General features: G+C 50.8%; 2 protein-coding genes across 18 annotated transcripts in view; both read left to right on the top strand.

Annotated features, from left to right (window-relative positions):
• The window catches only part of EPB41L1 (erythrocyte membrane protein band 4.1 like 1), a 154,183-nt gene that overhangs the window by 109,478 nt on the left and 20,728 nt on the right, over positions 1-23,977 (top strand). For 12 of the 16 annotated variants that reach the window (XM_047854322.1, XM_047854321.1, XM_047854317.1 and 9 more), the window contains 9 exons: positions 371-589; positions 2,938-3,025; positions 3,523-3,675; positions 5,037-5,134; positions 5,353-5,528; positions 8,224-8,372; positions 11,723-11,905; positions 21,230-21,337; positions 22,398-22,808. In XM_047854322.1, coding sequence (XP_047710278.1) covers positions 371-589; positions 2,938-3,025; positions 3,523-3,675; positions 5,037-5,134; positions 5,353-5,528; positions 8,224-8,372; positions 11,723-11,905; positions 21,230-21,337; positions 22,398-22,808 — 1,585 coding nt within the window. The remainder of the gene's footprint in view (positions 1-370; positions 590-2,937; positions 3,026-3,522; positions 3,676-5,036; positions 5,135-5,352; positions 5,529-8,223; positions 8,373-11,722; positions 11,906-21,229; positions 21,338-22,397; positions 22,809-23,977) is intronic. The other 4 variants (XM_047854326.1, XM_047854325.1, XM_047854328.1 and 1 more) reach the window with 2 other exon arrangements.
• Positions 8,104-21,222, top strand: LOC125162853 (uncharacterized). Of its 2 annotated transcripts, none has more exons than XM_047854329.1 (4): positions 8,104-8,115; positions 14,215-14,218; positions 15,841-15,845; positions 17,499-21,222. In XM_047854329.1, exon 4 carries the CDS (start codon positions 18,618-18,620, stop codon positions 20,856-20,858), a length of 2,241 nt encoding a protein of 746 aa, XP_047710285.1. In that variant the 5' UTR covers positions 8,104-8,115; positions 14,215-14,218; positions 15,841-15,845; positions 17,499-18,617; the 3' UTR covers positions 20,859-21,222. The 2 variants fall into 2 exon arrangements, with proteins under 2 accessions (XP_047710285.1, XP_047710286.1); XM_047854330.1 differs by having other exon boundaries at positions 8,106-8,115; positions 18,297-21,222.

Below are 23,977 nucleotides of genomic sequence, written 5' to 3'. Positions count from 1 at the left end.
AGTTTACATCTGTTCCACAATAAGAATATATTAATTGCAGGATTAAAAATAGATAAAATTTAAAGAATGGTCAACCAGCAGAGTATTTAGCTTCAAAATAAGTTAGAAATTTAATGTTCCCACAGTAAGGAAAAGTCCCTTGAAGTTAGAAATTAACAAAATATTTAAAGGCACGCAAAATGGTACAAAACCATCCTTTTAGGACACACCCAAAGTATCAGCGCCTGAAATGCCAGTGTCTAGGAGCATCCCTTTTCTGCTGAACCGAGTGTTGATCAGTTTGGTTCTGATGGGCAGGTGGGCCTCTGTGCTGGGGGTGTCTAGGGAGGGGGTGGGGCCCATGCCCATGGCCACTCTCCCCTATCTCCAGATACTACCTGTGCCTGCAGCTGCGGGCGGACATCATCACGGGCCGGCTGCCCTGCTCCTTCGTCACACATGCCCTGCTGGGCTCCTACGCTGTGCAGGCTGAGCTGGGCGACTATGATGCTGAGGAGCATGTAGGCAACTATGTCAGTGAGCTCCGTTTTGCCCCCAACCAGACCCGGGAGCTGGAGGAGAGGATCATGGAGCTGCACAAGACGTACAGGTGAGGGGTCTCCCCTGGCTCCTCAGCCGTTAGCTAGGGCTCCAGATGCTGCGCTGTAAGTACCCCGCCTGGCTCTGCCCCTGACTCGAGGTGTATCTGAGAGCAAATCATCTCATCCCACTGGGTCTTTATCAAATGGGAATGGTAGGAACTAGCAGTGTGACCATAAATGACCTCTTGGGACCTCAAGTTCATAAGCTTTTCTGTGGGTATGATAATTCCCTGTCTGTGGCCTCCGAGGATCAGTCTCTTTATCTGCCAGCTGGAGATAAGCAAAACTCTCCTGTGTCCTGATGTCTCAGTCTTGGTGTGAAGTTCAAAAGTTTGCGCTCTGAAGCTGGACTGCCTGGGTTCATGTTCTCGCTGTGCCACTTTCTAGCCAGGGGATCTGGACAGGTCACTTCACTTCCCTATGCTTTAGTTTCCTCATCTGTTCAGTTTGAGTGCTAATAGAAGCTGCCTTGTGGTGTTGTTGGGGGACTAAATGGCACACATTACAGACATGCCACATACTTAACTGTTGCTCTCTGTGATTTTAGGGGTTGAATAGTTGTGCAATGGAAAGCACCTTGTTCTAAGAGTTAGATGATGGTTAACTAGATGGGTCATTGTGCAGCTGGCTGTTTAACTTAGCAGCCCCATCTTTCACTTGCACATGTATGGATTTAGATTATCCATGTGTCTCAACTGTTGGTATTTGGGGCAGGAGAATTCATTGTGCAGGATGTTTGGCATCCCTGGGCTACAGGCATCAAATGCCCATAACACCTTCTTAGTCATCTAACAACCAAATGCCCCCTCCCCCATTTCCAAATGCTGCCGTGAGGTTGGTACCACCCCTGGGGGGAATCACCTAGAACCAAATGGCCTCAAGGGTCCTTTAAGCTGGAAGTGCTTTGAGCTCCAAGTCCAGGGTTGTTATGGGAACCTAATTTGATAAATGATGTGAAGTGCATTATAAGCCATGAAGTGCTGTGTATGTGTGTGTGGGGGGGGGCGGGGTATGGTGATATTACCTTATTGCTAAGGAGGATGGGAGGAATCAGGTGAATTGTCTTCAGGGGGCTGCATCTGGAGAGGAGGCCTAGGACCGGATGTGGAGGGAATGTGTACAGGGGGAGGAAAGCCCATTGGAGTGTGATGGAGTGCTAGGTCCAGAGTGGCAAGTGTGTCTCTCAGAGACTTGCACACCAACTCTGGGTAGTAGTGGCTGCTACTGTATTATGTTCAGCAGGATACTGAAACCGCATTGGTTAGCGGTGTCTGCCTGGGCTCAGGAATAGGGAGCGACGGACGGCCTGCCTGCCTCACTGTCTGTCATTCCTGTCATAGGTAACAAGATGTATTAGGGATTTGTGAAAGTCCTGATGATTCAGAGAAAGAAGCTCAAATATAGGCTGGAGAAATGCTAATAGCCACCCCTTCAGCTTTTACAGCTCTTTTGACTTAAAGCACCTGGACATCTAGTGTCCAGGCATCTCACACAGCAGCTCACTGAGGTAGACAGAGCAGAGGAAACTGAGGCCCAGGGGATAGGAAACAGATGTAAGTGAAGGATTCGGAAGGAGCACAGACTCTGGAGCCACATTGTCTGGACTGAGATCCTGACTTTGCTGCTTAATAGTTTGTGCGGCCTGAGGCGAGTTATTTGAGTTCTCTGTGCTGGTTTCTCTATAAGTGGGAATAATGGTAAGACATACCTTACAGAATTGTTACGAGGGTTCAGTGAGTTCATACACGTGAAGCATTTGGAACATTAACCAGCATGTAGTGCTCAATAAATGTTAGCCGTTACTAAATAGAAAATGTACAGTTTCCTGGCAGCCAAAGCAAAGAAGGAACTTGATGAATTACATAACTTTCTTTTCAGAAAGGAGAACGTGCACCTGCTTCTCAGGGGAGATGAAGTGGTTGCTGATACAAAGTTCAGAGAGAAATATCTTATGGGGGTGATAATTTAGGAGCCCCTGGGTGATTATAATGAACAATGTCTTCTACAATGGCTCTTCAGTCAAGGAGAAGCAGAATTTATGGCTCACATTTAACTCAGTGGCAGATTAAAGCAGAAATCCCGACTCCCACCTCATCCCTTGAATACTTCCCAGAGGAGACAAGACTAGACCTGAGCTTTGGCAACAGGAAGGGATTGGGTGGCTGAAGCCGGGGCTGGGGGTGCACCATCTTGCACTGAGAGCAGAGGGGAAGGACTGGGCGAGGCCTAGTCATATGCCCACTCCAGCACATTTGTTTTCCTAGAATCACAGTTTCTGATCACAGCCACCTTCAGCCAGCAGGACTTAGGCCTGGGCCTTTTCCATGGCTGTCTGTGATCATGTTCTTTCTCTTAGGGGCATGACTCCAGGAGAAGCAGAAATCCACTTCTTAGAGAACGCCAAGAAGCTTTCCATGTATGGAGTAGACCTGCACCATGCCAAGGTACTGCTGGGTCCCAGGGTCCGCCTAGCATCTGGGGTGTGTGTGTGTGTGTGTGTGTGTGTGTGTGTGTGTGTCCCTGGTGCTTCCAGAGGGCTTGGTGTGCCAGACCCTGTGTTCCCTCCAACCTGAATCCTTTTATATTCTTATTTCTCATTCCTCAAAGTTCCATATCCTTTCTTATATTACATTTACTTATGAACCTGTTTGTACCACGTAGAGCTTGGCCTGGTACCACATATGTATCACTCCATGTTTTCTGGCGAATGAATGATTAAGTAAGTGACAGAGAGAATGACCAAAAAAGCAACTGGGTGTATAAATGACAGAATGAATGAATGAATAGAGTGAATGACTGTGTGGGGTGGGTCAGGGGCTCCAGCATGTAGGCTCTAACCCTGATCCCGGAGTCTCTTAGAAGCAGAGCTCAGGAAGGGGTTTCAGGCCGGATGGCAGGTGTGGACTCCAGGCCTGCCATTTGATGGTGTCTACTCACGCAGGACTCCGAGGGCATTGACATCATGTTGGGAGTCTGTGCCAATGGCCTGCTTATCTACCGGGACCGGCTGAGAATCAACCGCTTCGCCTGGCCCAAGATTCTCAAGATCTCCTATAAGAGGAGTAACTTCTATATCAAGATCCGGCCTGGGGAGGTGAGCCTGCCTTGGGAACCCCTTCTTCTCACTGGAATTGGCTAGAATGGAGAGAAGACCTTGACATCTGAGCCTGGGTTTTTCCTACTTAGTATACATGGGTCCTGGGTAAGGAGAGAACACTCTTCTTCTGGGATTCTCTACATAGACTTCATACCTTGGGTGGCTCAGTCAGTAGAGCATCTGACTCTTGATCTCAGGGTCGTGAGTTCAAGTCCCATATTGGGCATGAAGCCTACTTTAAACAAAAGACTTCATGCCTTATGTATGTGCCTACATGCAAACATCATTTACACACAGACATAACACACAAACACGGGAGCACACATAAAGGTAACCACATATATTCAAGTTACACAGATCAATGAGTACCTGGCCATCCATATCCATGTATTTGCTTACATGAAATATTCAAGTATGTACACATACCAAAATACATGACCACACACACACACGCACATGTATATGTTCAACCTCTATACCTCACCCATCAAAAAAGTCCATTTATTTCTACCTCTCGAATAAATGCAAACCCATCTGCTTCTGTCTTTCTCCACTGTACCAGTCACCAACAGCCACCATCTCTCACCTACATTTCTACAAGGTACTTCTCACTGGTCCCCCTGCCTCCATTGTGCCTTCAGACCATTTTTCTCATAATTGCCAAAAAGAGCTCAAAAGTCCCTTTCATCAGGTCATGTCTGATGCAATGAGATTACTACTACCCCCCTCCCTCCCCGCTCACTCTCCCACCTTAAATCTTTCAAGAGCTCTCTGGCTCATGGGCTACTTTCTGAACTCCAGGTGTGGCCACTTACCTCTCCCATGTATCTCTGTCCCATGTGCACTGTGCTCCAGCCCCTTTGGCCTTACCTGACATCCTAGAATGAGCCAAGATCTTTCCTGCCTCCAGCCTTTTGCTTTTGATGTTCTCTCTACCTGAAATTCTCTCTCACATAGTGGGTTCCTTTCCCATCCTTCAGATGTCTGCTCAAAGATCGCTTGTTTAGAGGGCATTCCCAGATCACCCTTTCTAGGACAGATCCTGATCCCCACACCTGCCCAGGTATTCTGTCACACCACACATCTCTGTTCATTCCCTCATCAGCATCTAAAGTGGTTTTGTTTACTAATTTGTTATCAGAGCATCCCCCTTCCCTGTCCCCAAGAATCTTCTGTCTTGGTCACCATGCTGTCTCTGTTGCTTAGGACTTGTCACAGAGTAAGGGTTCTGTCCACTTGATTGAGTAAATGAATGAACAGGCTAGAGTCGCACACGCCTGAGAAGAGGTTCAGAAAGGACGGACCAGCAGCACGAGAGCCCAGGCCTTGCTTCTAACCCACTCTCTTTGGTTTCGCAGTACGAGCAGTTTGAGAGCACAATTGGCTTTAAACTCCCAAACCACCGGTCAGCCAAGAGGCTGTGGAAGGTCTGCATCGAGCACCACACATTCTTCCGGTGAGCCTGACCCTGGGGTCGTATGCTCTGTGAGGGGGGGAAGCAGGAGAAGGAACTTGGAGGGACTCCGTGAAAGCCCCTTTACCCAAGTCTCTCCCGTTACGGACCACTTTGACTTGTAGCTTGTGGGACAGTGGGATGAAAGGCCAGCTGTGGTCTAGCCTTGGGCCTGACAACGTAGGTCCGATCCCCCTCCTCACCTCCTCACTCCACTGCAGGCTGGTGTCACCTGAGCCCCCACCCAAGGGCTTCCTGGTGATGGGCTCCAAGTTCCGGTATAGTGGGAGGACCCAGGCACAGACCCGCCAGGCCAGCGCCCTCATTGATCGGCCCGCACCCTTCTTTGAGCGTTCCTCCAGCAAACGGTACACCATGTCCCGCAGCCTTGATGGAGGTATGCCCCAAATGGGAGATGGGAGAGGGGTGGCATTTAGTGGGAAGTGGGGGCACACCGGCTTTTGCAGAATGAGCAGTGACAGTGGTGGACACCTCACACATTGATTTGCAGCAAGCCTGGTGGCCCGAGACCCTGGTGCATGCACCTGGGCAGCTCCTGGTGGTTTCGCCTAGGGTACAGCATCACTCTCGCTGGAATATGATGTTGCCACTCTCTGGACTTCCCGCAACTTCCTGGAGTTGTGGCCTTTTGGGGTTGCAGGTTCAGCCATATGGTTTTCTGGCCCCCCACCCATGATGCTTAGTAATTCACAGACTGTCAGCCGAGGAGAATGGTATATTGTGACTGCAATGTGCAATGTGACTGGTGATGCCTTACCTGATGGGAGGCTGAGGGGTTGGTTGTTCTCAGTCATTCTTTTTGTTCCAGTGAACTGATCGACATCTAACCACATGGTGCTCTCCACTGCCCTATTCCTGTTGGGCTGACAGGTGCCCTTAATATCAGTGAGAATTGGCCCTACATTGTCCTGTATCCAGCCGACCAGGGCTTCTCAAAACATGGCCCACAGACCACCTGCGAGAGAATCACCTGTAAGCTGGTTAAACATGAAGATTCCTGGGCCTTGGCCAAGGACTCTCCCCAGGATATGCACACTGAAGTTTTTAGGAGAGGTTCAGAGGCCACATGGGCATTGGGGAGATTCAGTTAGGCAAATCTGAGTTCAAATCTCAGCCTTCGTACTCACCAGCTGCTCTGTAGGCCAGGAAGTGGTCATAAATATCCATACATGAATGGCTGAAAGGTCTAGAGCTTAACTGCCCTGTGCCTATTTCCTCTTCTTCAAAATAAGTAATACATACTTAGTTGTGTTATAGGGAGAACTAAATATGGTCATGCCTCTACAACCCCTCAAAAAGTTCCTGGCACATAGAAGGACCTAATAAATTATACCCAATAATGGTTTATTGTTTGTTGTAGCAATAATAAATTATTATTGCTTTTAGGTTTGCAGAGGGTAGGTTAAGGTAAGGGGTGGGGACTTGCCTGGGGAAACAGTGGTTATTCCCAGGACACACTGGGGTAGTTAGTTCTGCTCTAGGCAAGCCAGTTCTGCTCAACAAATATTTTGCAAGTGTTAGAATAAGTATGACCCTTTCCTTGGAGGAGCCCATAGAACGCTAGGTTTGTAGGCATGTAATGTGACTCAAGCCATGGGAGAAGTATATACAGAATACAGAGCACAAAACAGAATATAGGAGAGAGGGATTAATTCTGTCTAGGAGGGGCAGAAAGGGCTTTGAAGGGAGGGTGACAACTGGGCAGGGTTTTGAAGGATACCTAGGAGTTTTCCAGGTGATCAGGAGAGTCTGATACTTTTCCTGCAGTATGAAGTGAGACCTGTCCCAGGACTCCCTGACCATGTTCAGAGGACATGAAGTTTTTCAAAGGTCCATTTGAGGCTGAGGAAGCTCCTTCTTCTCCTTGAGTGGGAGGAGAGCTAAGTAAGGGTTGAGAGCTAACATTTATGCAAAGGGAAAGTACAGTCCCTTTATTTTCCCCTGCAGCTTCCTACATGAAGCCCAGATTGTGCAGGGCAGCAAAGATTGGTCTAGAGCTGGTGAGGCTCATCCTCTCCTACATCCCTCTGGAGGACCAGAAGGCTGAACTCTAAACCAGGAGACCTAGGTCTTTGTCCTGATTCACTGAAAGGTCACCAGTGGGAACTTTCCCCTCTTGGAGTCTCAATTTATCTTTTGTAAAGTGAGGAAAGTGATTCCCATTCTAGCCATCAACACAGAGGATTGTGCGGATCAGATGAGATGGTGTGCATAAAAGGGCACTTTGCGAAGTGAGTATATGTGAATAGAAAGAATAATTATTCTCTTTTAATTTAGGCCAGCCCCAAGGATAATCCATGCCATGGTCATTTCAATTCAGTGTTTTCCAGGCATTGTTTCCCACCAAGACATAATCCATGGGCATAGTCTGGATTATGTCCAGTGCCTGGTGTAAAGCCTCTAATTCCATCCCTTTCTTTCCTATTCAGAAAAGTACTTTGGAATGCCAGTGAGTGAGAAAGATGTTATTGCAGGGATCCCTCTGAACTTTCCCTAATTTATAAAGAGGCTAAATTATTTGCAAATCTCAGGACTTTAGCTTTCAGTAGTAAAAGCTAATTTCACAATATCTATGTATTGCCAAATAATGGTCAAGTGAGTATTCTGTCACAACCACCACAACAAAAACATCAACATTTGTGGTCCAACATTGGTTGAATTGGCTCACTCTGTGCCAGTCTGTCTTCTAAGTATTTACACACATTAGTTTATTCATTCCTCCCCTCAGCTGTCTGAAATAAGTATTGTTTATAGATGAGGAAACTGAGGCCCAGAGAGGTTGTATAACTTACCCAAGGTCACACAGCCAAGAAGAGATGGATTTGAGAATTAAACCTGGGCTCTAGTGCCATAGAAGTCAGGAGGGGGTCTGGGGCTGGGAGGCAGCTCTGCTTCGTACCATCCTCATGACTGGACATGGCTACCTCCCCTGTACTTATCCCTGACCTGTTGGAGATGTGGATGTCTGTGCTCCACTCCAACCATGGTTGGGCGGTTGGCAGGGCTGGCTCCCTGTCCGTCCCCCTGGGAGAGGTCTCACAAGGCCACCTGGCCATCTCTGCCCATTTTAGCGGAGTTTTCCCGCCCAGCCTCGGTTAGTGAGAACCATGACGCAGGACCCGATGGTGACAAGCAAGAGGAGGATGGCGAGTCTGGGGGTAGGCGGTCAGAGGCCGAGGAGGGAGAGGTCAGGACTCCCACCAAGATCAAGGAGCTAAAGGTAGGAGCCTGACTTTCTCATACCCTCTGACCTGGGGATCAGGAGGCTGATTCTGGGTCTAGCTTGGCCTTGGCCTTGAGGTATTTCCAGCTGTGCCCGAGCACCCTCATTATGGGATGCACCATGGACAGGGCCTTGCCCAATACCTTGGCATCCCCTGGTGTTGGGTGGTAGGCACGCTGCCCCTTCCCCTCCTTTTGTCCTGCTTCCCCACAGGGGCACTCTGTCCCCTAGAGGACTTCAGCCTCCCCTTGCCCACTCCTAATTTGCCCCTTTGACTGTGATTTGGGTTTGCATGGCCCCTTCCTCCCCAGAGCATGATGGGGTGTCCCTGTAGGCCTTCACAAGGATGAGGTTCAATTATGTCCCCTCCTGCTGCCCCATGCATTTCCCACACACTTGTGCACACACTCCTGCAGGCACGCATGGCCTCCGGTGGGCATGCATTCACTCACAGTTTTTTACCCCTCTCACAGTAGGGTCATGCACCCAGACATGCAAGAAGCATGCACACGGGCATGTGCACACATGGGTATAGCGTATTTCTGTCATGCAGTTGTAGCTTGGAGCACAGGCCCCTGAACATACATGCTGACGGCAAGAAGCATGAATGCCCAGAGCCCTCATGTCCTGTTTACTGAGTGTGACTGCCTGCTTTGCCCCCAGTCCTCCCACCCCCTTCTTCACCTCCCCGGGCCAGCACCCTGCCTCATACCCCACACCTTTGGCTACCTCGCTGCCCCTTGGGTGGCCCACCAGCTTCCCTGGCCCCTGCTCCTCAGGAAAGAACCCTCTGGGCTACCTGCTGCACCAGACCTGGCCAGGGGCCATTGCGGTGCCTCTAATCCATTTGCTTTACTGACCCTGCCGGTTCCTTCTCCTTCTCCCGCCTCTCGCTAGCCGGAGCAGGAAACCACGCCAAGACACAAGCAGGAGGTACTGCATGGGACCTGTCACCACTCACCCAGCCATTCGTATCCCCAGCTCATTTGTCACCATCCCACAGTCCACCCCAGGCTTATGTCCTGGTACCATCTCAGCTTCAGCTTTGCCTCTGTTCCTCGGCCATACTCCTCCCCCCACTACGGCTCCTCCCTCCTCCTGCCCCCTCTCCCTCCCCAACCACCCTTCCTTCTCTCCCTCCACTATCCAGCTCCTTGCTCAGACTACCCCCTAACCAACTGCTTCCCCCTCCCTCCTTCTACCTAGCCTCACACTCTGCCTCTTCCTACCACCCCATGCTTGCTTCCCAACTGCTGACCATCCGGCCTGTGTCTGCCAGCTCTTCCAGTCCATTCCATGCTTTCGTTGGTCTCATCTCCCCCACCCCCACCCGAACCCTTCCTCAGACTCATCTCCTCCATACCACTGTTTGGTCATGCCTCCACCTCCTCTGTGTCCTCTGTGTCCTCCCCCCAAGCTTCTTTTTGTATCTGTTGGCAACCAGATGTGGGAATGTGGGTGGGGTGGGGAGGGAGGAGCCTCAGGATGCTTCTGGCCTTCTCACACTCCAGCTTCCCTCCCTCTGGGTGGAGCTTGCTGCTCCAGCTCTGTGGAGAGCCTCTTTTCTCTTCTCTCTCCTCTTCCTTCTCCCTTCCGTTGCTTCTTTGGACTTACTCCTCTGTGTTAAGGACTTCACCTTTCCTTTCACACAATCCCCAACTCTTCATCTGAAACTGTACTACTCTAGAAGCCAGTCTGTTGTAGGCCCTGAGGGAGAGGACAGGGGCTGGGGCGTAAGAGCCTGGCCTTGGTGTCCCACAAACTGGGTTTCAGCCTGACTCTCTGAGGGTCATGGGTAAGCCGCTGGAGGCCCCAGTCCCCCATCTGCACAGCAAGACATGTGGACTAGGTTTCCCCAAAGCCCTTAACCCTAATCAAGGATCGCAGGGTTCCACTGCTCCCTCTCTCTCGTCTTCAGGAATGCTATGTGCCCACAGAGCCAGTGTGGCAGGTTCAGGATAGGTCACAAGCCACATCTTGGGTCCATTGCAGCTCATAGCCCACTGCTTTGTGCAAACCCTGTCGGGTTTGACTTCTCAAACATTGTTCTGAGGCAGTTCAGCTCAGGAAGGGATACTGGAAGTACAGACAGATGTCTGGAGGGAAAACAGAAGCCTCAGTGGCATCAATTTCCTTCCTAACTCATGAGTCAATCATAGTGGATCCTTGGATGCCAGAGATAAGCCCAGGGGAAGATTTTAGCCTTGTCCAAGGGCAAGCTTGCCTTCCAGGTAATTCTTCCAGAATCAGCTGATCTGACTTTATAATAAGCTGAGATTGTTCATTTCTTGTCCTGAATTGAGTTGACATGAATCCTAAAACAGCCTTGCAGATAAAGATGCTTGAGCTAACAGCCCACCCCTAAAAGTAGGCCTACTGGCTCCTGTGCAAAGGCTGATCCTCACTTGACCTTGAGGTGGATTACTCTGTCATGCTGCACTGGCTTGAGCTCAAACTTGGCAGTTTAATGGGGGACACATCTAAGACTCCAGCTATACCCAGATCAGTTCTTGTGCCCAGCCTTACCTCTCTTCTTCCTGGTCTCCATTTCTCCTAATCTCTTGAATACCCACAGCACCCTACTTTGTCTATCTAGCCATATCTTACCCTGTCTGCTCTTGAGGAGTTGGTATCCACCAGGTATCCAGAAAATCCTGGGTGATTAGGAAAAGTAGTGGCTCACAGTAGAGAGTGCTGAACACAATCTTTTCCTGGCTCCTGTGGCTCATTTTTTCTGGGTATCCTTGGCTTAAGGAGTATCTGCATGCTAAGCCCCCTAGGACCTGAGCAACTCACCTGTTGGGCTAAGAGGGGCCTAGACTGAGGGTCCTGCTAAGCACAATGGTCCAAGTCTTGGCTGGAAGGGGCCAGGTGCCCCGGAGGCCAGGGAGTGGACCAGAGCAGCCCAGTGAACAGGGTTGGCCAGTTCTCACTGTGCCTTGGTTGTAACCAGAAGAAAGTCACCTCCATGCCCAGTTGAGACTTGGTGCATAGCACCAGTGGAAACTCACCCCATCTTATGGGATTTGAGTTACCTTGCTGGTTTTGAGGGCGGGAACCAGGCAAAGGGAAGGAAAAGGTGGTGCTTGGCCAGAAGCCTCCTCTTCTTAATCTTAAGTGCCTTTTGATCCTCTTTTTAATCTTAGGTGCTTTGTGCACCTGTCAGGGCTAATCATGTCTGCCCCGCTTGGTTCATGGGGTTCAGTGAGGGTGAGACGGAGTCCTGGATGGGAATCACCTTGTTGATGTAGGGCAGCGACCGCCATGGTTACCATTTGCACCGTGCCCTGCATCCCCTGCTTGGAGCTGTTCCTCTAACACCCACTGCCCTCTCCATCCACCCCTAGTTCTTAGACAAGCCAGAAGATGTCTTGCTCAAGCACCAGGCCAGCATAAACGAGCTCAAGAGGACCCTGAAGGAACCCAACAGCAAACTGATCCACCGGGATCGAGACTGGGAACGGGAGCGCAGGCTGCCCTCCTCGCCCGCCTCCCCCTCCCCCAAGGGCACTCCTGAGAAAGCCAATGAGGTAGGTCTCACCCTGAACCCCTCAACAGGGGCTTTGGGTAAAAAGGGTTGGGAAGGTTGCTCTGCACTGACTTACACTCATCCTTCTCACCTGTATGCCTCCTCGAGTTGCTGCACAAGGTGCTGATGGGGATGGGGGTGGAGGTAGGCTGGGAAAGACAAATTCACTGTATCTTGGAATCCTTGGGCCCCAGGGACCACCTTGAAAAACTCAGAAGACACTGTGGCTTGGTGTATTCCCCTTCCATCAGCCGGAGTACAATGGAGAGGGGTGTTTGTTAGGAATGTAGGTTCTGGGGCTCCATGTCAGACCGACAGAATCAGAATATTTGGAGATAGAGCCTTGGAATCAGCATTTTAAACAAGTGCCCCAGGTGATTTTCATGCACACTAAACTTTGAGAATCCCAGTAGTTGTATCCAGTAACCAGATCCTTTAGCGCCTGTTGTGAAAACACAGATGGGCTGTGTGTGTGTGGGGTGTGTGTGTATGTGTGGGGGGGTGTTCCCTCCTGGAAGGATCCTTGGAGCCCACTAGAGGGAACGAATCCTCCAAAAAAATCAGACCTGCGCCTGTTGCTTCAGAAAAGGATCCCACACCCACCTGTCTTTCAGAGTGGAAAACATGGGTTGTTTTCTCAAATGAAAAAGAGATAAAGATAGGACCTTGAGAATTCCTGTATTTATAATCCTAGCTATTATTTTTAGCACTGCAAAATCTTGGCAATATTTAACCCCTATTTATACTTAGGTGTTTTCTCTCTAGCACTGTTGCTTACTTGTCTCAAACCCAACAGATCTAGACTTACACCACCTGGGTTTGAATTCTGACTCTGCTTTCCTGCTAGCTGGATGACTCTGGGCTTGTTACTTAACCTCTCTGAGCTTCCATTAGGTAGAGATAATAAAAGTACCTACTTCATAGGAATGTTGTGAGGAGCCAGGAAAATCAACCATGGAGGGACTGGTAGAGTCCCTAGATGCTCAGTAGGAGTTACTTACTATTTCATTTTGAGAGTCCTGGGGCTAATTTCAAATCAGAACCCCTTTAAAGTTGGAAGGACTCTCAACCTACTTGGTTCAGGGTCATCTCTTTACAGATGGGGCACCGAGGCCCAGAATGGAAGTACTTGTTCAGTGTCATAGCTGATAGAAGAGGGACCAGACCCTGATTTTCTTGTGTCCCAGGCCATTGTATCTGCTATTAAAGCTGCCTGAGAGCAAGACCAAATCTTGTGAAGACCAGGATAGAGTCCACTGTGAATGTACTGCTCTCTAATGCTTTGAAAATTGGTGATGCAGTCATGATCTAATAAGTAAACATTTGATTGAATTAGCACTCCCCATATGGCCTTGACATGCCAGATAACAGAGGGCCTCGTCCAGTGAGGCTGCTGGCCTATAGTTTCCTTGCTGGTGATTCACAATATTAGGGATGCTTTGAGGGTCTTTAAGTTCAGTGCCATGGAAGGAGGGCAAATCTGCATCTACTGAGGACCTCTGTGATCATCCCTGGGGCAAATGAGACCCTGAAGATTCTGGCCTGGGCCATGGGAGCTGGTCTGGTGATCCAGTTACATGCCCCACTCCTCTTGCCCTGAGAGACTTGACCAGAGTGGCCTGGCTGTGGGTGAGGATAGATGGCTTTGAAAGGGTGGGACTCCAGCAGAGGAGGGCCCCATGAGCCCTGGGGATCTGGGCTATGGAGCTTCCAAGTGCCTCAGAGCAGCCTGGCTTGGGAGTGTGCCCCACCTGCTGGTAATAGCTGGAACTGCTAGAGATGGGTCTTCCTAAAAGGTGGAATCTGTTCCAACCCTTGCCCCTCACTGTTGCTCCAAGAAGTGTAGTCCACCTGCTGGAAGGGATTCTGTTCCAGGAGCTCAGCTTGGAGCTATGAACCATTTAGCAGGCCCCCACTGGCATTTAGAGGCCCTTGAAGATTTGGGACATGGGGAGAAGCTGTAGGCAAGGACCAGACTGGGTTGTTGGGTGGGTGACAATACCTCTCTGAGCCTCACAGCCTAGTCAGCCCATCTAAAGTGGGACCAAAATTGCCATTCCATAGGGTTGCTAGGAAGACTGAGTGAAATAGTGGGTATAAAAGCACTTTAGAAACTGCAAAGTGCTGTATGGTTATGGGGCCATTGCCGATGGTGACTGGAATCCCTGATCCAAATACAGACTTTGTGGGGGCTCTCCTGCAAGAGTGTGTCATCAGAGAGGTCCTAGTAGCTTCCTCATATGTTGTTGGGCCTCATCTGGACCAAGGGGAAGACAGGGGGACCTTAAAATAGGGGCTCCAAATTTTAAGAAGAGTTCCCATTTCCCAAACCCAGGTTTTCATTTCAAAGATAACTTTATGAAGGGCTAAGACCCAAACTGCAGGATTGAGCCATTGCTTAAACCAAAGACACCCGGGGCAGATTTGGGATCAGAGTCTGAGCGGTATGGCTCCCCAGCCTCTCGATTAAGAGTTTCTGGAGTGAGAGTGGTATGGTTCCATATCCTCTTGAATGAGAGCAGTGAGAAAAAGGTCCAAAGCCAAGGTGCTGGCTGGCCGCTGACTGTGGGCCTTCCTCCCTTAAAGGGCCACAAGGGGCAGCTCCTCTCTCTCCTGCCCCACTGGCTCCTTCCTGATCTAAGCCACAAACCCTGAGGGTGTGGGATTTACAAAGCTGGGCTATTTACAGGCTCTGTGTGTGTGTTTCTCCTGCTTCCTCTCTCTCCCACTTTTCCTATCTCTGTCTCTCCTTCCCTTCCTCCCTCTTTCCCTTTCCTCTGGCCCTGGGCCTCCCCTGCAGTCCCGGAGGACCCAGGACACCTCTCCGCAGGACTTGGCACCTGAGCCTGGGACGGCCACAGGCTGGGAAGTGTTCACTCAGAAAAGCCTCGCAGCGTCTCCTGAGGTTACTGTCGGCACTTCCCCGCCCACACACAGCCACTCTAATGGTCTCAAGAAAACCCTTTCTCTGGGGTGAGGGGGGTGGACCAGGCTCTGCCATGCAGGTGGAAGCAATGGGTAGCCCTTGTATCCCCATGTTGTGACAAGAGATTGTCCCCATCCCAGGGATCCATAAAGGGCCAGCCCCTCCCTCATCCATTGTTTTTTCAGGAATCAGACTGAGACCATATTCTGAGAAGACAGGACAGTCTGAGTCTGGCTCTGGCTTCAAAGGAGAGGCTGAAATGATCTCCTTCTCTTGGGTCCTCCTGACTTTACAGGCAGGCTCTGATGTCTAAGCTTGGGATCAGGGGTCATGGCACCTAAATGCCTTCTGCCCTGAAGTCTTTTCTCTGTTCAGAAGCCCGAGTAAGGTCTAACAGTGGCTGTTTAGGGGATGGCTTCTCATTCATCCTCCGCCTTCGTCTCCTCTAAACTCTTGGCAGGCGGACAAAAGTGGGCATCTGGCTCCAAGGAGATTCCTTGGGGTTGAAGAGATGTTGGCCAGGCAAGTGTTCTAATGAGGAGAGCATCACTTCTGTGCCCAGGATGGCAGCGGGGGGGTTGGGAGGGCTCCTAAGTCCCGCTAGGCATGGCATCCAGGCCCAGGGAGTGGGGGGGGGGGTGGCACTGTATCTTCCTCCCTGGCAAGAGCTCATAGACCATGAGGATTCGGAGGTACTGACCAATCATCTGGGTGGAACTTCCTTCTCCCTGATATCTGGCCCTCCCCTTTTGGCATCTCCCAAAAAGTACATATGAGGGCATCTCCCTTTTTAAATTCCCATGGAAAAAATTTCTAGCTGCTGAAAAATGTGCTGAAACTCTAAAAGAGACAGAAGTCAGCACATAGGTGGTAAAACAGAAATCACAGTTCCTGTCCGAAGTTTTCTTCAATGTGAAACTAAACTACCAGAAGTCGGACAGGAGTCAGTAGCATCCCAAGGTTAGGGAAAAAGTGATGCCCTGGAGCACAGAGCTGCTCCTAGAGCCAAGGACAGGTGCCCGTACTCCGGAGCAGGGGTGGTGGGCAACACACGCCCTTCATCAGCATCCCTGCAAATCGTCCATTCCAGCTCCTTCCACAGAGGGGGCTCTTATCATTCCGACCATACCATATCATATCAGCAGACCATTTTGTCTTCAGTCATCTATTGAGAAGTGTTCATGTTGAACTAAAACCTGCCCTTCTGGATTACCTGTCTATGGGCCTTGCTCTGCCCCCTGCTGCCCTTAGATCTGCTCTGCATCCTCCTCCAGGACAGTCCTTCAGAGTTAAGCACCTCCTCTCCCCCTGAACACTCCTCCTTTCTTCAAAGGTTTCTCCCAGGTTGTGGTTTCTAGAGGGCTTCTTGTCCTGCATCCCCTCTTCTGGGTGTCTTCTGTAAAGAGCAGGGCCCAGAATGTGACCCAAAGCCCCAGGTGGGGACTCAACAGCCCAGAGACCACAGAACTGCCTGGTGGGAGATTTTCTCCCTGTCATGGCTTGGGTGGGAACAGAACTGGCTCCGTTTCCTTCTACAGCTTCAGCTCCTTGCCGCAGTACCTCCAGCTGATAGCAGGGGGCGCTCTGAACAGGCACTGCAGGTCCCCTGGCTCTGTGGAAAGAATGGCGACAGGGCTACCAGATGTCCCATCTGCCTTGTGTAGTAGGGTCAGAACAGCTTTCAGACAGGCGCAGTCCTACCGGTGCCTTCGTGCCAGTGAAGTTCTCTCTGTTTTGCTCTCAAGTCTTTTTTTTTTCTTTTCAGGATTTTCACTTGTTAAAAGCAGAGCCTCTTTTTCCCTCACTGCTCACTCTGTGATCTGTGTAAGTCACTTCCCCTCTGGAGAACCTCAGTTTCCCCTTCTGAAATAAGGGTAACAGTATCTGCTTTCCACATCACCATTTGGATTAAATTTAATCTGACATTGCCTGGCACAGATTAACTAAATATAAGTATGTGTTTCCTTTTTCCTTTCTGCAGAATTTTTCTTTCTATACTGTGCTAGTTCCCACCCCACTCAGCTTAATTTCTAGGCTTCTAGTTTCTAGAAACTAGTTTTTGGTTAGACTTGGGGCAAGAATATTCCAGAAGGGGTCTCATTGACCATCTGTGGCCACCATTGCCAGGCTGATGATGTCACTACACGCTGAAATGGGGGCCACTGAGGGTGCCTCCTTCCTCAGTAGAAGAGAAAAGAGACCTGGCTTCTATAGGCTCTTGAAGCACTTTTCTTTGGGATTTGTCCTGAGACTTAGCAACCTGCAGTAAAATCCCAGAAATCTACACATGGGCCTTCTACCTTCCGCTTGTCTCTCTTACCTGTTGGCAGGATCCACAGATGGGACAGGACTCTTTCAATGAAGTTTCATTCCCTGAGAACCATGGAGATTTTGCTAGCATGGATTGAGGGAGTGGAGGTGAGAGTTTACAGCGCTCCCTGATCTTTCAGAATCCTTCAGATCTAATGGGGTCTGACAGACTCTTCATCAGGCCGTAACCTGAGTCAGAGCCCAGTCATATAAATCTCTCCCCTCCTGTTGGGAGCAGCTTCTGGCACATCTTACCATGGAGGCACTTCCCAGAACTTGGAGTCAGAGACTGGATTCTAGGCCTGCCTTTTCCCCTAGCTCACTCTCTGACCTTGGACATGGTACTTACCTTTTCTAGGCCTCAGTTTCCACATCTGTACCATAAGAGGCTTGAGTCAGAGCAGTGGTTTCAAAGGAGGGTGATACCTTGACACTAGGGCAGCCGAGGCCTCCCCCTTAAACATGGCAGCCTGTATTTGGGTTACATATTGGACTTCCATTGAGATTTTATGTGAAGAACGTATTCTTTAGCTGCAACATTAGAATTCCAGTGGCCTTCTTGCTTTTTTTTAATGATTCTGAAGTCCATCATTCCCTCCTAAGTATTGTTTGACGGACTGTAGGAAGGATGTTGAAAGCTGTTTTGTCGACAGTTTGACAGTGCTACCCTCTTGTTGTTGCTTTTGACAGGTGATAGATACTTGGGTCTTTAGATCTTTTCCTTCCATGATGTCTTCTGTTCAGCCCTTTTCTACTCTTTCTGTGGATTTTGTGTAGAATTCTCCAAGAATTGGCTTTGGTATTCTTTTCCCTGGGAATGAACCCTACAAAATTCAAGCTGTTCAAGCCATTGTGGTGACTGGCACTGACTTGAGCTGCGCATTTGGCATTTTCCATTCTAATCTCTTTCCTTCCCAGGAACTCTTGCAGAAAAGTCAGATTTTAGGCTGTAGCCTGTGGAATTTAATTCAGTGCTTTCCCTCTTGACATTAGATCACAACTGGGATCCGTATTCTGTAGGTTGTGAGATAAGTCAGCAAGGATCTTAGGAATCAAAAATCAGGCACTCTTTTCTTGACTCTACCATGAACTAAATGTGACCTTGGGTAAGTCACTGACATTCTCTAGGCCTCAGTTTACACATTTGCACAATGAGGAAATTGGACTAGAAGATTTCTTAGGAGTTCTTTTTGTTCTAACCTTCAAAGACTCCATGTGATGTAAGTTACTTTCTCCTCTGACAGTGGCAATTGTATTATTAAAAAAGGAAGAGGAAGAGTCCTGGCCCATCTGTGGATCTCCATTGTCCCATGATTAAACATGGGGAGGGCATGAGACCCCATCCCATTTTACCAAGTTGGGGTAGTGGTTGAGGGGAGTTGGTAAATAATTTGTTGGGTGCCTTGACGGGAAGGGTATCCTTAATGAGGCTGACTAGCATTGTCACGCCTTTCTCCCCCCAGCCAGTTCTGGGGACATGTTAACTTTTGGTGGTAGGTTGGTCCCTTCTTGCACAGGAAACAGTGACCTGTTTTTCATGTGCCTATATTTCATGTTAACTCTTCTTGCTCCAATTGAAACACAGGGTTCAGAGCATTGGGTATTTATAGAAAGAGAGTACACTAGGCCAGAAGAACTCAGTCTCCTAAAAGCGGCCACCACGCAGCAGGAAGAAAGTAAGGCAGGCCTCACAAATATCCTTGCTGATGGCAGACTCTCCAAGGTAAACATCCTGGTGGACAAGTTCAAAGTTGAAGTGGCCACAGAAGAAATGGTGGGAGTCAGAAGAGCAAAGACCCAGCAACAAGGAAGGATGATTGCAAGCCCTGAAGACTTCGAGTCAGTGTGGGAGGAAGGCCCCTGGGTCAGGGAAGGCCCAGGAGGGCCTTCTCTGGCTGCAGGCTGCACACTGGCAGAAAATCTCCTTGAGGGCTCCCAGTTGAGGGTGGGCACTGGGGAGGCGACCATCAAGAAGCGCTGGATCTCAGGTGGTCAGCTGGAGGGCCAGATGGAACTGAGGAAGGAGCTGGAGGAGATCCCGATTTGTGGAAGATCTGCTGCGTCAGGGGCCAGGCCAGCAGAGGCCGAGATCCCCTCTCCAGCCTCCGACAAGGGAGGACTCCAGTCGTTTCTATTGGACCCAGCCCAGTCAGAAGCCAGAGCCGACTCGAGTGATGAAACTGAACCTTCCTTTGCAGAGCAGAGCTTCTACTTAAACTATGGAGAGAAAGATTCTGAAGACCAAGTCCCCCCTCCACCTCTGGATGCCCTTCCTGTTGACGAGACCAGGATAGAGCTCCCAGAGAAGCTCCTAGAGAGCTCTGAGCGGAATTCCTCAGGCCTACAGGGCTTTGCTGCAGCTTCCAGCAGGGATGAGGATGAAGAGAGTGAAGCCCACACAGCCTCCTTAGAGGAAGGGGCAGGGATCCGTGGGAGCCACAGAAGACCAGATGGCCTGGAGGTCTTTGTTGAGCAGCTTGGTAAGGGACCTTCTCCAGGGCAGACATTTGCTGAGGACTGGGAAGAAGCTGGGCGGGGGGTGGAAAGAGAATTTAGCCACCCAGCATCCAACATAGGCACAGAGGAAGAGACCCCCAAGAGTGGAGATTTGACGGAAGAGGCTGAGAAAAACATCCCAGCAGGATGGAAGAACCACTCACCTCACAGAGGAGGAGGCATGCGCCCAGACCTCCCAGCCTGCATCGTTCCGCGGTCCATCCCTCCTAATGATGTCAGGAAGCCAGCCAAACCAGACAGAGGCAGCTTCCTGCCCCAAGACAGGGGACTGGTTCACACGCAAACAGGAGACCCTGCGACGGAGGACAGCAAGGCCTCAGCATTTCTTCAGATGGAGGTGATCACCCCCGTCCCAGCCTTCCCTGGTCCCTTTCAGGCTCAGGCAGCTCCAGAGGAAACTTCTCCAAGCCCAGTCCCTCGTGGATCAGGGGAGCCTCCACACCTTGGGGATCCTTTTGGAGAACAGTCCCCTGCTTTTCTCAAACATGCCCATCCTTTTAAAGAGAGCCCGGAGCCTAAGGACCACGTAGGACTGTTCATGACCCTGGACAGAGGAGAGCGCAGGGCACCTCCCATTGCCAGCAGAAAGCCCAGAGTTGTCTCTGAAGAAGCTGAGGGAGCTGTACCCCTGGCTTTGGTGTTCCCTCCAGGGAAGCAAAGGGAGATGACCTCTTTCCAGGCTGGGGGCCGAGAGGGCTCCCTGGAAGATATTAGCAAGACCTCAGTGGCCAATAAAATTCGGATCTTTGAGACCCATGGAGCTGAAACTCGCCGAGTGAGTCAAGGCGAAACCAGGGCCCTAATAAACGAGTTGTCTCCAGAGACCTCCATGGGTCAGGTAGAGCAACAGCGGAATAAGCTTTTGGATCTGGGCTTCGTCCAGCTCCAGTCCCCAGGGGACTTTGCTGGCCCCAAAGCCAGCCATTCCTCAGTGATGCCACTGGCTGCCAGACACTTCAGGGAGGGCATTTCTACCACATCCCAACAGGAAGGATGCACAGAACTCGAGCTCGTGTCCCCTGATTCAGGCTGTGAAACTGCGCTGGAGGTAGCCACTGGGGGAACTGGCCACGTGAGCCCCTGCCCCCACCGCTGCCCCCGAGCTGGGGGAGTAGACCGCATGCTGCGTAGCTCCGTAGTAGCATGTTTCAGTGGCCCCTCATCATTACTGCGATCAGAGGCTGCTTGTCCATTCCTATGAGTTCTTTCCCCTAAACCAGCCTGAGAGTAGCCCAGGTGGAATGATGGGTTCATCTGGTTGGCCTGCCACAGAGACCCTCGGCTTGTGGTGTGACCTGGTGCCCAGAGGGTCACACAGCCCCAGTGGAGAAGGTTGGCACCACCACCAGCAAACTACACACTTGCTTTGCCTTGCTGCCCCCACCTGCTGGGCTCCTACCTGTTTTGCTTGGCTTGTCCAACGATCTTCCTTCACCCTTTCCCTTCCCTGGCTCTCCTGCCTTGGGGAAGCTGACAGTCCAGAGGTTTCCATCCTTCACTTCTGGTTCCCTCTTGGTCCCACTGCCAAGTTCCTTTCTGCCTCCTTAAGACTAACTATCTTCTCTAATCCAGAACACATCCGGAGATGCGGTCAGGGAAGAGAAGCACATCACCAGCTTAGCAGCAAACCCCCCTGGAAAAGGGGGGCGCCTGAGATTCGCCAGCCCCTCGGGCCCTCAGGTCTCTGCAGCCCCTTGGTGCCCTGATGACCCAGTCATCTTCACCTGGCCGGGGTGCATCGCTGCCTTAGATTCCCACCTGCTCGGGCAGTGCCTCTTGTGGCAGCTCAACTCTCGCTTGTCTGGAATGTGTCCTCACACCTCTCAACCTTCTAGAAACTAAAATGGAAGTTAAGTTTAGCAAGTGAATCTCTAAGTGCACTGAATCTCTAGAACCTGAAGCCAACTACTTTAAAAAATATTTGGTGGGTGTTAGATTGGGCTTTAAAAAGAACGTCATGAAACAGCCAAAAATGTGCATGTGGTGTTTAATCCCTGACAGGCCAGTTGAGAGGTATGTATGTCGGACAAGAGTTGCTGGTTCCCCTCCAGCGTTTCCTTGGCCTGCTGTTGTCAATTACACTGATGGGACTAGAACCTCCACTCCATGGCCTGCCCACCGGCCCCTCATGGAGCTCAGGGTTGAACTGATGCAGCACCCAGCTCCCAGGAATTAACCCCTGTTGTTCCTCCCCCGTAGACGATGCTGATCCCTCCCACAGAGACTCAGTGGAATTGACAAACCATGTTGGCTTCCTCTTTGTTTCTCAAAGCTCTTGGCTCCAGCCTCCCTGCCTCCCCGTCCTGGGTTTCCCTAAATCCCTGGGTCTCCCTCCTTGGTTTCTGTCTCTTGATGTCCACCTGCACGGATGGGCCTGGATCCAGGCTCCCATCCCTGCCTTGCGCACAATGCCGCTTCTAATCAGCTCCCAGATCCAGACCCTGGATGGGGCTTCCTGTCCAGAACGAACTGGCAGGATGTTTGCTTTTGTACTCGCTTTGGCCATCAGCGGGAGACCCTCGGAAAGGAGCGTTCCCCACTCTTGAGAACTTTGCGGTTTTTTAAAGCTTGTTGTCATGCCAAGGAATCTTTCCGGGAGCGTTTTTCGTTTCCTGACCTGCTCTTCTATTTGAGACATTGAAATGGCCCCAGGGTTTCTTCTGTCATTCACCACCTTGATTTCTCTCTCTCTTTCTTCCCACCCCACACCCCTGCTCCTTTGATTTTTATCTGGCCATAGAGAGCAGGGCTAAGGGAGGGCTCAGAGGAGAAGGTCAAACCGCCCCGTCCCAAGGCCCCAGAGAGTGACACGGGAGACGAGGACCAGGACCAGGAGAGGGACGCGGTGTTCCTGAAAGACAACCACCTGGCGATTGAGCGTAAGTGCTCCAGCATCACGGTCAGCTCCACATCCAGCCTGGAGGCTGAGGTTGACTTCACGGTCATTGGTGACTACCACGGCAGCGCCTTTGAAGACTTCTCCCGCAGCCTGCCTGAGCTCGACCGAGACAAAAGCGACTCCGAAACTGAGGGCCTGGTGTTCTCCCGGGATCTCAGCAAGGGGGGCCCCAGCCAGGAAGACGAGTCTGGGGGCATCGAGGATAGCCCAGATCGAGGGGCCTGCGCCACCCCAGATATGCCCCAGTTTGAGGTACAGTGGAGCATCCTGAAGACCTGGGCCTGGCGGGCACTGCATGTTCAGAGGGCCCCGGGCCATCTGTGAGAAGACTGAGCCACCAGCCTGCAGCCCAGAGCCCCTCAGCCTGAAGCTCTGTCTCGTGTTGCATGACTGTCCCTCCGCAGAACAGCATGGTTCTGTGCTCGCATGTTTGCCATCTTGGTTTACCCCTAACATGCACTCCTTGGCGTTTTAACCCTGTGACCCCATTGCTTGCCTGAGGTCAAGCGATGCCAGACAGTCTGGTCTTAACTCGACTCCTCCTCTCCCTGCCTGTGTTGCATGGCACCTGCAGAGAGCATGGGCTTGCGGACTCGCGGGGCTCCTGCAGCCTGGTTTGGAAGTTGGTGGCTTTTCCTGATCCTGGCCCAGGCTCCTCTCCCTGGGGCCTGGGCTTCCTGGGGGAAGGGGCAGCAGTTTAAATTCATCTGGCCCTGGGGTCTTGGGGTAGCAGTGGAAACTCCTAGAGAAGAGGAAATGTCCGCATGAAGGGGGACACAGGGATAGACTGTGTCTGGGTCTCTCTGCTTTGTGTCCTTCCTTCAGAGGATCTTTGTCACGTGATTCCTCTGCCCCCTCATCTCTTACAGTCCCAGTCTACCTCCTACCACACTCTCCTCTCCCCCGTGTTCCAGGCATTGAAATATGAGCTCATCTACTCTGGGCTTTCATTCCATGGTGTACTCTCTGGGTAGAAGGTTTTCCCTCCCTTTCTCTGCCTTGCAAACCTGTCACGTTCCAGGACCAAGTTCAGATATCACTTCTCTAGCAAATGCTTTCCTAACCACCCTGGGCAGAAGTGTTGGACCTGCTGCAGCCCCCTTGCTCTGTAATGTTTCTGTTCCCGGCATTGTCCCAGATAGGTTAGTGGCAGCCAGGTCTGCTTTCCTACTGGGTGGCAGCTGCTCTAAGCCTGCCTATAGCAGGCACTGATAGATGACTAACTGGATAAATGGCTAGATCTCAGGGTGACAGTAATCTGTGAGAATCCTCTCACTGCCTTCCCAGCCAGATGACAAGCTATTTCATTCATTCGTTCAGCTCACATATGTTAATATGTTAATAGTCATATGAACTAGCCTGGATGGAGGACTCTGAAGAAACTGATCATTTAACTGAAGCCTTTTAGAGTAGAGGTTGAA

This window comes from Prionailurus viverrinus, chromosome A3 (genome assembly GCF_022837055.1).
Source record: "Prionailurus viverrinus isolate Anna chromosome A3, UM_Priviv_1.0, whole genome shotgun sequence".
Taxonomy (NCBI): domain Eukaryota; kingdom Metazoa; phylum Chordata; class Mammalia; order Carnivora; family Felidae; genus Prionailurus; species Prionailurus viverrinus.
The sequence above is the reverse complement of the archived record's forward strand: the minus strand, read 5'-3'. Positions and strand labels throughout refer to the sequence as shown.

What these genes read in the sequence shown, in the direction of transcription:
- LOC125162853 (XM_047854329.1), top strand. Translation starts at nt 18,618, where the DNA reads ATGTTAACTTTTGGTGGTAGGTTGGTCCCTTCTTGCACAGGAAACAGT.